The sequence below is a fragment of the Ictalurus furcatus genome, chromosome 21, assembly GCF_023375685.1.
Source record: "Ictalurus furcatus strain D&B chromosome 21, Billie_1.0, whole genome shotgun sequence".
NCBI lineage: Eukaryota > Metazoa > Chordata > Actinopteri > Siluriformes > Ictaluridae > Ictalurus > Ictalurus furcatus.
The window spans coordinates 16,767,905-16,782,255 of NC_071275.1; the positions used below are offsets into that span (position 1 = coordinate 16,767,905).

The following is a 14,351-nucleotide window of genomic DNA, read 5'->3' on the forward strand; positions in this document are numbered from 1 at the left end:
TATTCATATCATTTCCAGTTGACTGGAACTTCTTAATTACTGCTCTGATGGTGGAAATGGGCATTTTCAATGCTTGTGCTATTTTCTTATAGCCACGCCCCATTTTCTGAAGCTCAACAACCTTTTGCTACACATCACAGCTATATTCCTTGGTCTTACCCATCGTATAAATGACTAAGGGAATTTGGCCTATGTGTTACCTCATATTTATACCTCCGTGAAACAGGAAGTCATGGTTGAACAATTTCCTGTTCCTAGTCACCGAGGTGTACTTAAAAAAAGTAAAATATCAGTGGGAATATGCTTCAAATATATTTTTCTCAATTGAATTCATAGCGGTGCCAATAATTGTTGCACACCTATGTTTAACAAATATATATATATTTTTTATAAACCTGTGTTGTGTTTGCAGTTGTTTGATATCCATGAGAGCAGCGTATTTTTGTGAATTTTTTTAAACAAAAGATCCAAAGGTTAAACAATGAAGACAATTTTTCACAGCCTTCTTTGCTCATATTTACCAAGGCTGCCAATATTAGTGGAGGGCGCTGTATATCTGGTGAAGAGTGCTTGAGTTGGTCCTTTAGCTAAACCCCTTTTAATGTGCATTTGATTTGCGTTGGTAATTGAGTCACATCCTGATAAACACGATGTGTCCTTTTCCGTAATTAAGTGTGCTACCTTCACGAAGGACAGGATGTCGGAAAGAACATTTTGTCCCTTCTTTACTCGCAGCAGTATCTTTCATTTTCATCTCGTCCATATCACATTGTTAAAATTGATTTGTTTTAAACTGTTTCATATGATGGGGGGCATGGTGGCTTAGTGGTTAGCACATTTGCCTTGCACCTTCAGGGTCAGGGGTTCGATTCGCAGCACCATCCTGTGTGCACAGAGGGTTTCCTTCACCCTGTGTGCATTGGGGGTTTTCTCCATGTACCCTGGTTTCCTCCCCAGTCCAAAGACATACGTTGTAGGCTGATTGGCATCTCTAAATTGTCCGTAGTGTGTGTAATGGCTGTGTGATTGTGCCCTGAGATGGGTTGGCACTCCATCCAGGGTTTTCCCCGCCTTGCACCCCAAGTCTCCTGGGATAGGCTCCAGGCTCCCCACAACCCTGTGTAGGATAAGCGGTACACGATCGATATGATCGTGTCATAAATGTCTTGTTTTCTATATAGTAATACCCTGGGTTTTAAAGCAAATTAATGGAATTTAAAAATAATCTGATTTAAGTTTATTACCCTGTACTGTGCTATCCATCGTTACCATTATGTTTAAATGAAAACCAAGCGCTCCAAACAAATCAGATGAAAATTAATTAGCCTGCATTTCTTGTGCTGGGATACCCAGTGTTGCCATTATGTTTAAAAGAAAATTGAGCACACAAAATAAATCAGATCTAAATTAATCATCCTGCAATTAGCCCGCTTGATTGAAGCTTGCGTACTATGCGTGACTGGCAGATCTCACCAGAGGCCACGTAAATATTAGTGCTGCAGCGATCGCGTAGGTCCTCGCATCCATTGGCGTGTCTTTGTGCAAAGAGCAATTCGGAGCATATGCTAACCAGCGTGAAGTAAAATGGTCCCATCAAACCACAAAGCAAGATGAATCTCTTGGTAAATTACGCGCCGCTTTCGGAACCAAGCTTGCAGAAGGCTCTGGGGGGAAAATAAAAAATAAATCCCTCTTTCCATAATTAGGAGTTCTGGCTGCAAGAGACTGTCGCTTTAACCCCCTGTCTTAATAGGAGCACAGATGTTCATGACAAAATACATTTGTCTGGCTGTCTGACTAGATTTAACCTAAACAGTATAAATGGCGGAGCAGCCATTTTGCTCATTTGTCCTGAATCAGGAGCTAATTAATAGGCATCTGTTTTAATTATGAACTTTACAAACCTTTTATATTGAGAGTAGCTAGTTTCACGTCGCACATGTTTGTCATTGGGAAATCAGGTCCAGGGACGTTTGAGACGGTTTTTATTGAAGGACAAATGCAAACTTCTTGGAAAAACAGCAAAATCCACCAACATTTTTGAAGAGTATGGTCAATTCACGTCAAGTAGGGTTTGTTGTTATTCCTCGAAATAGAGAATTCCTCCTGAAGTCACGGTGCTTGACTTAACGTGAAAGAGTAAGAGACAAGCGGATGAGTAACGCAGTGACACACGAACGTACAAAAGACCTTAAGAGAAAAGTCACACCAACCTCACACGTGAAGAATCACATGATTCCACATTTGAACTTTTCTAATGTTGTGCACTATGTGGTTTATTTTCACAAAATCGGTGAAAATTTGTGGAAAATTAACAAGTGAAAATAAATGAATTGTGTAAAGGAAAAAATAAATCACGTGGAAATCAATGAATTATGTGTAAAAAAAAAAAAAATCACAAACATCACATTGTTGATTCATTTCTTTTTACATGATTTTTTTTATGATTCCTTTTTCATGTACTAACGTTTCCACATCATTCATTTTTCACATTTTTATTTTTCCAGATTAATTAATTATTTATTTTTTTCCAAAATGTGTGTATTTTCAGCTTAATTTTTCAAAGATTAGTTTGTTTTCACCTGTTCATTTGTTTATGATTTGTTTATTTTCGTGTTGTTTTTTTTTTTACATGATTCATTTATTTTCACCTGTAATTTTTTTACATAATTTATTTATTTTCATGTTATTATTATTATTATTATTATTATTATTTTACGATTCATTAATTTTAACCTATTAATTTTGACATGATTTGCTAATTTTCAGGTTCTTTTTTACATGATATATTTATTTTCACATGGTAATGTTGTTTTTTTTTTTTTTTTGTATTTTTTCTACATCATTTGTGTATTTTCACATGTTAATTTTTACATGATTCGTTTATTTTCACGTTTTCACATGTAGTGCATGTAATTTCATATTATTCCCATCATGATGTCATACGGATGTGCCTGAATATCCATGTGCAATTTCGCGGCATAAAACTAACACACCTAACAGTACAGTAAACACTAAACTCTCCACAACAAACAGTACTTTAGTACAGTGCTAAACTCTGATTCGACTGAGAATCTCTATGAGCAGGTAAAATGACTTGTGCAAGTTGATTTTGTAAACATGACATCTCTCTGGGATTTCAGAGCATTACACAAGCACATCTTCAGACACGCAGGAAAAGCTTGTCTCCTCAAAACACATGCAAATTGGGCCGTGACGCACGTTAAACGCCTGACCTTTCCGTAGCTCCTGTTTTTTTTTTTTTTCCCCGTCTGAGTCACACTGATAAAATTAGAAATGGGATATCAAGAAGAAGCCTGCATGCGCTTTATACCAAGTGAGCATCCGGGTAGGACGGGAAAGGTCGGATACATGATTTTTATTGTTCCATGAGGCACAACCTGAGCTGATCACAACGCTATACGTGCTATAATACAGAAAACGAAATGACATCACATCAGCACACACACAGTTTCATGCATGGCCTCATTTTATATCAGGCCTACACGAGGCTGTATTTAGCCTTGGATGCAGTCTGTTAGCCTTTAGTCCTAAAGTTTCGACTCTCCCCAGCTTTTCTAAATCCGTTCTAAAACGACTTCTTCCTAAACAAAAGCCGCTCACTGTATTTTTCTTCAACGTTTCCTCAAGGTAGACAAATTTAATAATACAGTCATTATGCAAATGGTCTCATTACCACATGGCAACAAGGCAGATGCCTGCAAACACGTTATGTTGTTTGTAAGATTTATAAACAGTTATTTGCCGAGCCACGCGCTGTTTATCAAAGTAGACTAATGAAAAATGAATAAAAAGCCCAGCGGTGTGGTTATTATACCCTGGACGGGTGCAGGATAGCATGACGAGGAGCTGTGATGATACATGGAGGGTGTTATTTGCGTAGATTTACGATCAACTCCTGATGTGTCCACTGATGATACTTAATAAAAGTGTCCGAAAACTCTAATTTGTCCGACGTGAGAGACAGAACGGCATGTCCTCACTCAACACCGTCTCAGGATGATAATATAAATGATAAAACTTCGACCAGTGATGCATGACCTTCATGACCCATGGTGTGCGCAGTTATAGGAAAATAATAAACGGTGGCATGGTGTGATGTGGCCCGCTATAAAACCAGAGTTACCTTTACCACCCCAAAGTTTTCCAATAAAAGTATGTCCCGAAGTGTTTTATGTAGCTTACACCGCAGCAAGTTGCCAGTGTGATACTTTTTATCCGTTTATGGTTGCATTTAATGTTGTGGAATGTCTGTACAGGAAAGACAACATACAGTAGTTCCTGTTATCATTTATGTTATAGCAGCTCTGACTGTAAACAGTCATTCCCTCACCAGACGCTCTGCTTGTTCTCTCTCTCTCTTGAAATAATTGTAAAAAATGCAGATTTTCATGTTACCAAGAAAACAGAAAGCACAACTTGGTCTGTCCTGAAGACTTTCCAGTAGTGGAAAACTGTCTATTACGACGCACTGACGCTCAAGTTCAAGTGTCTTTATTGTCATTTCAACCATATACAGCTGGTACAGTACACAGTGAAACGGAACAGCTTTCCACCAGGACCACGGTGCTACATAAAACAACACGCTAACCACATGAGATGACACAGAACTAAATAAGACCTACACGTTTTTACATAAAGTGCACGTGAAAACGTGTGCTAATGACACAGTACAGTACTACTAAAACAGGACAATAGGCACAGTAAGTGACAGTGTAGCACCGACCAGTACACAGTTTTAGTGTGGAAATGTCTGATATAACAAGTAATGCAAAAGATAGGTGTCAAAGAGTAACAATATAATTTAAAAATGCTGTAAATGTAAACGTAACATGCTATGACTTAATCTTCAGCAGATTAGCTTATACCAAATATGGACCTAGCAGTTATTGCTGTAGCAGCCAGGTAAAGTGTATAATAATGACAAGAAATTAAATACGATATTTAGTACAGTAGGTATTGAAGTGCAGTAGCAGCAAAAATGCAACAGAGTCAATGCAGGAATGTGTAAATATTGCACAGGGAATGGGATGGTGTTCAGTTCAGAGTGTGTGTGTGTGTGTGTGTCAGCACAGTCTCTGAGTATTGAGGAGTGCGATGGCTTGGGGGAAGAGGCTGTTACACAAGGTGGCCGTCAGGGCCAGAGCCGAATTCTTCGGTACCTCTTTCCAGACGGCAGCAGGGTGAAGAGTGTGTGTGATGGGTGTGTGGGGTCATCTACAATGTTGCTGGCTTTGCGGATGCTGCGTGTTATATAAATGTCTATGATGGAGGGAAGAGAGACCCCAGTGATCTTCTCAGCTGTCCTTACTATCCGCTGCAGGGTCTTGCGATCCGATACGGTGCAATTTCTGAACCAGACAGTGATGCAGCTGCTCAGGATGCTCTCAATAGTTCTTCTGTAGAATGTTGTGAGGATGGAGACTGGATGAACAACGACTGTGTTTATGTTTTGTGATAGTTGTCCCATGTTTTTCCTGAGCAGTTAAACTGCCCACTGTTCTTCAGAGAAATCCTCCAGGTCCTGCAAATTCTTTACTTTTCCAGCATATTCTGTATATTTGACCCCTTTCCTTTTATCAGCGACTATATGATGTTGAGGTTCATCTTTTCACAGTGACGATGACTGAGGGACTCGTACACGACTATTACAAAAGGTGCAAACATTCACTGATGCTCAAGAAGGCAACACGACACATTAAGATCCAGGGGGGTGTAAACTTTTGAACAGGATGATTATTTTGTCTTCTGGGAAACATGTAAATACCTTATGTAGCTGAAGGCATAAGGGCAGTACTAAATGAAAAAAAAAAAAATTAAGATCTTTAAACAAAGTAAAAACACTTTACAAAGATCATCCTGTTCAAAAGTTTACCCCCCCGGATCTTAATGTGTCGTGTTGCCTTCTTGAGCATCAGTGAATGTTTGCACCTCACTGATTGCAAATGTACTGGGAATGGTTAATTTATACAGGTCCCTGTGGATGCCCTTTTCCTACTATCATTTGAAGGGAACTTCATCAAAATAAAAATAAAAATAAAAAAATTTACTCAATTTCCGAATAATGCAGTAAACCCAACATGGTAAGTTTTGTTTAATTAAAAAAGAGCCAGTTGTGCAGGGACTCAAAACAGAGAGGGGGAAAAAAACCTTGACTAATGTGCACCCAAGGAGAGCAGAGTTTCACAAGCCACCCGTACAGATGGTCTAGTTTGTGACAGCATATTGCAGTGAGGAGCTGCAAAGGACGTCTGACAAAGTCAATTTAAGTTTTAAAACAATTTTAAAAAACCACATGTGCAAATCTCTGAGGTTTACCAGACCTACGCTTGGCGGAATTTACTGTAGCCCTCTTGTGAGCAGGGAGAGTAAATATTTACTTCAGAAAATCAGCACGGCCCCATGCCAGATTGTGAATTAATTAAGTATTGTATCTGTGCAGATATTGTGCTTGCTAGAGCGTGGCTGAGAGAAGTGATTGTGATGAAAGCTCTTCCTGTTTTGTTTTTTTCTCGTACTTGTAGCATGTGCACGTCCACGTACTGCCGAGGAAGCCTGGAGACTTCGAGAGGAACGACAGCATCTACGATGAGGTAACTGATGACAAGTTTACACCTTTTATTTCAGGCTTTCGTGGAAAGTTGGACTCTTATTATATTTGATAGAGAAAGATCTCTACACAGCGAATGCAAATAACAGTGTACGGGACCTGATAAATACACAAGCTACTCAAGAGTTCATGTCCTGATGTGAAGCATTTCTTGAAGCATCAAGATGAAAGCTGCTGGATGTAAGATTTGTTCATTTGTGGTATAGGGAGCCCCCTCTGGTAGAAACACGCTATTACAACTTACATTCAGAAGAACTTTCATAACATAGGTTCTTCACTGCACAAAATTTCCTGGTGAAATCAAAATGGAAGTTTTGTGGCTTTTAGTATGCGTATGTTAGTCTTATCTAATAAGCTGCGGTGTGCTCCAAAGCAGTGACAAAATGCGCATTTAGAAGATATATGCATTCAAAAATGACCGTCTCTCTCTACCATCAATACGGATCAACAATTTTGAAGACATCATTGTGCAATTCAGCTTCTCGTCAGATTTTCTGTCCAATAATCACATTTTGTGTATTTGCTAATTCTAGGCTTAGAAACTCAAACCTTGTGAGTTGTTTAAGAGCAAAATACAGTCAGCAAAAAAAAAAAATATATTCTTAGATTCAATGCTAAAAAGTATTATTATTGTTATTTTTATTATTACTATTTTCACTTTAGTGTCTCAAATGCTAGTGAGGTAGGTAACATTAATGATGAGTGACCACTCGTCTTCCACTTCTACTTCCACAACTTCCACTCATGCTTTATGGCCATACCTTCATTTAGAATCTGTCCAAACAGAGGGCGTCTTCCACCCAGCCTGGGGCTTCACACTGTTGCTCCAGATCCTTCTACGATAAACTGCTGCCACGTTTCATGCGCTATTCTCATAAATACTAATCTGGGTCACGCAAGCAAGAGGACACACATAAACGTCAGCGATGCACCGATATGCTGTGCATCCTCAGGCTAGCCGTAAATGCGGCAGGTAGCCACAACACCACTTTTCACTTCTTATTGCAGCCTCCTGCCCAGATATTTGCAAATGTATCACGATGACAAACCCACACAGAAATTCCTTTGTGGTTTTTATAGTTCCGTCCCTATTCCGATATATATTCCACTTTATCCCCATCCCCCCCCCACCCCTCGCCCCCATTTGTTGTACTGTGACATTTTAAATGTGCAATCATTGCTGCTAGAGGGAATAAATAAATAACAGCACTACAGGATATTCTAATGACCACCCTGAATAGAAAGCAGCCTGCGTTTACTAATACCGCAAAGTGCTTCGGGAGGGGGGCACGGGGGTCGGGAAGAATAAAATAAATATGCTTGTTTTGTGAGAGCAGTCAAGAAATTTTTACGTGTCTATAAATAATCATTAAAGGCCTTTCTGGTGCATGTCATGGTACTAAACGGCATGTAGTCACACCTTTAAGCAGCAGAAGTGTTCAGCTAGCTGTTGCCCTTGAGGATGACCAGAGGAAGCTGCAATTCTATTGTTTCCGTCTTTTTTTTTTGCATGTGTTGTAATTGATGTCTGGAAATTTGGATATTTGAAGGCCTGGTGAGTGGCATTGAAGTAGCATGCAGAAACCTACTCTGTGTGGATGAATGTACAAGGTTTTTACTTTTTTTTTTAATTTTTGAAAAAGTCATACAAAACGAAAAATGGATCAATGCTGGAGCAATTTGTATTACCTGTGATAACATCTCTGGAGGTTAGCATGTTCGCCTCACACCTCCAGGGTCGGGGGTTCGATTCCCGCCACGGCCCTGTGTGTGTGGAGTTTGCATGTTCTCCCCGTGCTGCGGGGGTTTCCTCCGGGTACTCCGGTTTCCTTCCCCAGTCCAAAGACATGCATGGTTGGATGTATGGATGGATGGATGGATGGATGGAACATCACTGGAAGACACAACAGAAATGGTTCTGTACGTCATACACATTGTTTTCAGTTACATTTCGCCTTTGTTTGCAGTTTTTATTTTTATTTTTTAATTTAACTTTTATTTGCTTTAAAACAAGATCTTGGTGGCCGAGGGGTATTTTTAAACTTGCCCAATTCAGTGCAAAATCCACAGCCCTGTCAGTAACCCTATATGTGTTTACATTTCAGAGAGGGTTCCAAGTAGATCCCCTTTAGAAATTGAAGAATCCTTAGCTAGTATTTTTCTAAAAGTGTAGGTACCTATTTTGTGTTTTAGTCTTCAGTGATTGTTACAAAATGATAGTTCTACAACTAAATAATACACTAAATATAGTTCTAAAAAAAAATAAAATAATAAAGTTCAATCTAGAACACCGAATTGTTCTTTGCTCATTTTTATTCTTACTAACACTCAGAAAGTTTCTGTTTAAGTAATTCAGTCGCTCTCTTTAGTCAGTTTTAATAAGGGTTCTTACAGAGACCGAAACAGAAAAACAGTAGGACGGAAGTTAGAGTCCATCATGGTGGCGCTCACTGGTTTCTCGGGAACAAGGTGGATATTGTCATAATGTGAACGGTTGCCGTAATTATAGTAGTATGCGCACACAGCCGTTTGCATGGCTGACAGAAACATGTCAAAGCAAAAGAGGAAAAATGGAGAAAAAAACTGCACAATCACCGTTTTAATGCTCGATTATTGATTGAGTACTCGTGCCCATCCCTAGTTTTAAGAGTATACACCAGTGGTTGCTTGTCCATAGGGGTGCCATATATAATCATCGACAAATGTTAATCTACATAAAATCCACATTCGCAGCTCCATACATTTTAAACTCTTTGAAACTATACGTTGTGCAATCGTGGTGCCGCATGCTAACTCTAGAGTTATTATTGCACCTAGTGGTCGCACAAAATGTATGGGATTACAATTCCAATGACTGCATTTTCCAGACTATAAGTTGCATAGTTTTTTTTTTTTTTTTTTTTTTTTTGGACACCTAGTAAGCATGTACAAGTTATATCTTCTAGAAAGGAATTACAGTTGTCAAAAGTATGTGGACGGATTTACTCATTCAAAATACTTACAAGAATTAAATCCAGCCATGTTTTGGGTGAAGTATTCTTTCTCTTAAAACATAACATTTAGAATATAAGGTGCAATTTCAAAAGGTCTGAAATTACAACAGTTTTGCTTACTTTTAATGTGAAAAAATGTTAATATACTATTAGAGAAGCCTACTTTTCTTTTTTTGTTTGTTTTTTTTTTTTTGCTATGTAGGTCTGTTTCAATTCATGAAAGCACACACCACAGTTCCATTATCGCACGTTGTTGCCATATGGCAACAGTTAAATTTTACCATTTTACAAAATACTCAAAATATATAAACTTGTTTAAATGATAAAAAAAAAATTATGTTAACTTATCTCAGCATGTGTACATTTTTTCCTTTAAGTAATTTTGCCTCAATATTGAAAAATTTAACAAATTTCGAGAGCCCTCCAAGGATGACCTTCACCATGCCATGTGATTGCAGAAAAGGAAGTGCAAACAGCACTTCCTGGTCATCTGACATGGCGTGTTTTTGTTATGTCAAAGTGAAAGCCCCCCTTTTCCAGTTACATAGGAAAATAATAGTTTTGTATTATTGCCTATCAAAAAATTGGAGATAAATTAAGGTGTGGCAACACCATGCAATGAAGGACTAACAGATGTCCATTGGGGCAGGAATCACACTGCCCCATGCTTGAGGGAGGAGCATCAGACAGGACAGTTAATTGGAGGGTTGTCAAGGTTGTAGTTTTACACTGAGTTGGGCTAGTTTAAAATGACATAAAGAATCATAAAGAAATCTATTAGATTTCCACAAACAGTGCCAAACTTTAAGTGCAGACATTGTGTCTATGATGCACAGAAGCATTTCTAATGTAAGATATATTTAATAAATTGGTAGAGGGAAAAGGAGTGGATCATATCTGTAAATTGGAAATGAATGTGCACCACAGTGATCCTCTTTCCCATGCCAAGGCATAGTTTGCCTGGAAATTTAGCTGAAATTTGGCAACCTAGGTTAATGATATTAGCTCTTCTTCCTCACACCCTGTGACAATTACAACTGGAACTGTTGTATACACCTGCTGTACCAAAGATAGCTGAATAAAGGTACGTCTAAAAATACTCAGACGAGCTGCTACACTGTATGCTGGATGACTGTTTATTTTTTCATGAGATAATAGCCTATAGCATAAGTGGTGTATGGAAATGACAGAAATGAAAAATGGACCTAACGTGTGAAAAATTCACCTCACATTTTCCCATTCATTCAACTCTTTCTCTCTCTGACTCGTTATCTGTCTGTCCTTTCCCCCCGTTCTTTCTCTCAGATATGCAGTTCTTTGTTTATACTTTCCTTCTATTCCTTTGTCTCTGGCTGTCATTGAACCTTTCTCCATCTCTTTGTCTTTCTCTTCGCCTCTCTCACCTCTAGCTCTGCCAACGTCTCTCTTTGTCTCCATCTCACACGTGCACCCGCGCACTCTCTCCCTCATCTGTCTTTCTCCTCCACCGCGGGCCTCAAACCGTCCGATCACAGGCCTCATCTCTGCTGCAGCTGATCCAGCCGTCACTCTGAGGCTGTTTATCCTCAAAGCGTTAGGCAGTGGCCTCGCAAGTGCCATTTTCTTTGTCACGTCACTTAGACGATGTGACATTCGGCACAGTGTGGTCATAAAGCGACTGACGGCGTCTCTCTCTGAAACACACTGGCTTTAGGTGTAGATTTTGTGCTCTTGCCTGCTCTGATGTGGAAGATGGCATTGGCAATTTTCTTTGCCGTGTCACCTTGAAGAAGAAGCAGCTGTCATTGTGTATCGTGCTTTTTCTTTTCTTCTGTCTTGTTCTTTGAATTGTGGAGGGAAGACAAAAAAAAACGTTCCTTTTCATTAAGCCTCCAGAAGATGAGTAATGGAATAGGAAAACGCGCCGTTTTGCGTCTTTCCTTCGACGGTAATTTAATTTAAGTCAGGAAGAGTATGTGCATTAAAAGATGACACTGGCGCTGTGGAAAGCCTTGAGCGACTCAAGTGTTCATGTGTAGGAACAATGTCAGCAATTAACACTTTGTATTTCTCCTAACACTCCAAGTCCTGGCTTCTTGTCCCTAATGCACTAACTGGCTATTATCCAATATGGCTGCTGATGTGTTTAAAAGGAAAGAGACACTTGTTTTTAAAGAGAATGGTGATAATCAAAGAAAATGAGTGGTGTTATTGAGTTCTTTCTGCCCCTCAAATCGTCTTCAAGAGCACCTCTCATTACCGCCTCCGAGCTATAACGCACAACAACCCTCATTTAAAACCACTTTATTGGTTATAAATGTAGAAAAATGAGGAGATATATTGTGTTAAGGGGCCTTGTGTGTTAGTAGGGCATGAACAAGATGTTAATAGTTACACAGAACACTGGAAAATGATCTGTGCAGTAATAGCCCTACTAGAGGGGTAATCAATTTTGATTCCCTCTAACTAATGAGCTAACCGGTGTGTTCAATAACCTTAGCTGGGGAAAAAAGTTAATAATAAAGAATGAAGATGTCCCATGAAAGCAATTTGGCATTACTTCATTACTTTATTCTAACAGTCAGGTTCATGCTTAATTATTTTTTTTACATAATGAATTACTAATTCACTCTATCCATCCATCCATCCATCCATCCATCCATCAGGGGTGTAACACAATGACACTGTATTCCAAACTCAAAGTGGGTGTGGCCTAAACAGAAAGGAGTTATTTCTTTCTTTCTTTCTTTCTTTCTTTCTTTCTTACGTTCTTTCTTTCTTTCTCGCTTTCTTTCTTACGTTCTTTCTTTCTTTCTTTCTTATGTTCTTTCTTTCTTTCTCTCTTTCTTTCTTTCTTTCTTTCATCACTCAAGCTGATAATTGTTCTAATTTTTCTATAATACAATGACACTGTATTCCAAACTCAAAGTGGGTGTGGCCTAAACAGAAAGGAGTTCTTTCTTTCTTTCTTTCTTTCTTTCTTTCATCACTCAAGTTGATAATTTTTCTAATTTTTCTATAATACAATGACGCTGTATTCCAAACTCAAAGTGGGTGTGGCCTAAACAGAAATGAGTTCTGTGTATCTAGAGCCTATTATGGGAACACTAGCCATGAGGTGGGAATACACCCTGGATGGTATACTAGTCCATTGTAGTGTGAAGCTTCCTAAAATAAAAATAAAAAAGTACCTATTTGTATAGAACACATTAGCCAATCTATCTATCTATCTGTCTATCTATCTGTCTATCTATCTATCTATCTATCTGTCTATCTATCTATCCATCCATCCATCCAAATTAACACTTTTAGATTTCTTATCATTAGTAAATCAGGCACACAACACCGTATGGTAAGCAACAAGGAAAAAGACTCAGATCCTTACAGTGCTTAGCTACTTGGAAAAATAGTCCTAAATTTGATGCTGAGTTTCACTGTAATATCACTTTCATATCAGCATTTCCAAGTTTATTGAAGGGTTTAGTGATATTGCGTGAGTACTATTCCTGATCCCAGTCGTATAGTTTTTATTTTTCCAATCATATCCTATTGTTCTCACTTTACTTCCTAAATCACGTTGGGTGTACCCGGGATGAGATGAACCGATTACAGAAAGACAGCCAAAGTCATAACCACTTTTCAAGCAGGATCCAGTGTTATTGCAAGCTCACCAGTTTAGGCTTGTTAATTGGTCTTGGCACCAACCTCAGGCTCACTGAAGGAAATCATGATGGACACAGCGGACATGCAAAAATGCCAAGAAATGCTTTCTGCCTGCATCAGCTCGGAACGATTGGCTTTGATTATATCTCTCATTTCCTACACCAGGTCAGGGTGTCCGGAATGAGTCTCCACGGGCTTGTTGAATTAATTCCGCATATTTTGTTCTCAGATTATGTCCTCTCATTTCTCTATCTGTCTATTCGATCAATAAATCCTCTCCAACCTCACCTCAGTTACCCAGAGGTCTCCATTTATATGTCCAGCTCCCGCTACAGTGAAATCAAGCTCCTCTTGCTTTCTTGCTCAACCCTGATGCCAATTGATAGCCGTGTTCATTAGATCTTTATCAATGACTTCGGCCGCAAGCTACGGAGATACCGAGCTGGGAGTGAATGTATTTCGTGGATCCACCCAGTTGTTTTGCGGAGCATGATTTATCTCCAGTCTCTCCTTCCCTTTGTGGCAGCGTTATTAGAGAACATGAAGGGAGAGAGGGCAGTGTAATGAGAAATATCATTGTCTCCTCATGTTCCTCCCTTTGCCGACAGTGTACAATCCATCTCCCTGACACTCACCTAGTTAACGTTTTTATCAGTAGGCCAGAAATTTCAGCCCTTTCCTCAAGGGAGGACTGGAGGCCCTTTGCTAATAGTTTAGATATAGACGAAGAATCAATGGTGTTGGACTTATTTCTTTGTAAATGATGCCTTGGAAGTGCTTTATGACTCTAGTTATTGCTTAGCCACGAGGCTGTCAATCAGGAACGACGCCAAATGAAAAAGATTTTGCTCGATTTCCTGTCACAGGCGAGATTTTTAACCTAGCTAAAAGACTGCCTTCTTACTGTGTATGTGTGTATGAACTGCTAAATGTGGTTCATGCCCACCCTGCGTTGAAGTTTTAGCAGTTAAGTAATGCACAGCCACGGTTTTCATAGCTGGTACAGCAGGAATTAAATTTCACAGTTTGCAATTGCACGGCCTGAGGGAAGCTGCATGAAGCCTGCTACAGTACAGTAAATACTT

The 14,351-nt window shown here is 39.1% G+C and overlaps 1 protein-coding gene across 1 annotated transcript in view; it reads left to right on the plus strand.

Moving 5' to 3' along the window:
• Positions 1 to 14,351, plus strand: part of fhit (fragile histidine triad diadenosine triphosphatase) — a 270,103-nt gene that overhangs the window by 222,469 nt on the left and 33,283 nt on the right. The window contains exon 6 of the mRNA XM_053652728.1: positions 6,546 to 6,614. Coding sequence (XP_053508703.1) covers positions 6,546 to 6,614 — 69 coding nt within the window. The remainder of the gene's footprint in view (positions 1 to 6,545; positions 6,615 to 14,351) is intronic.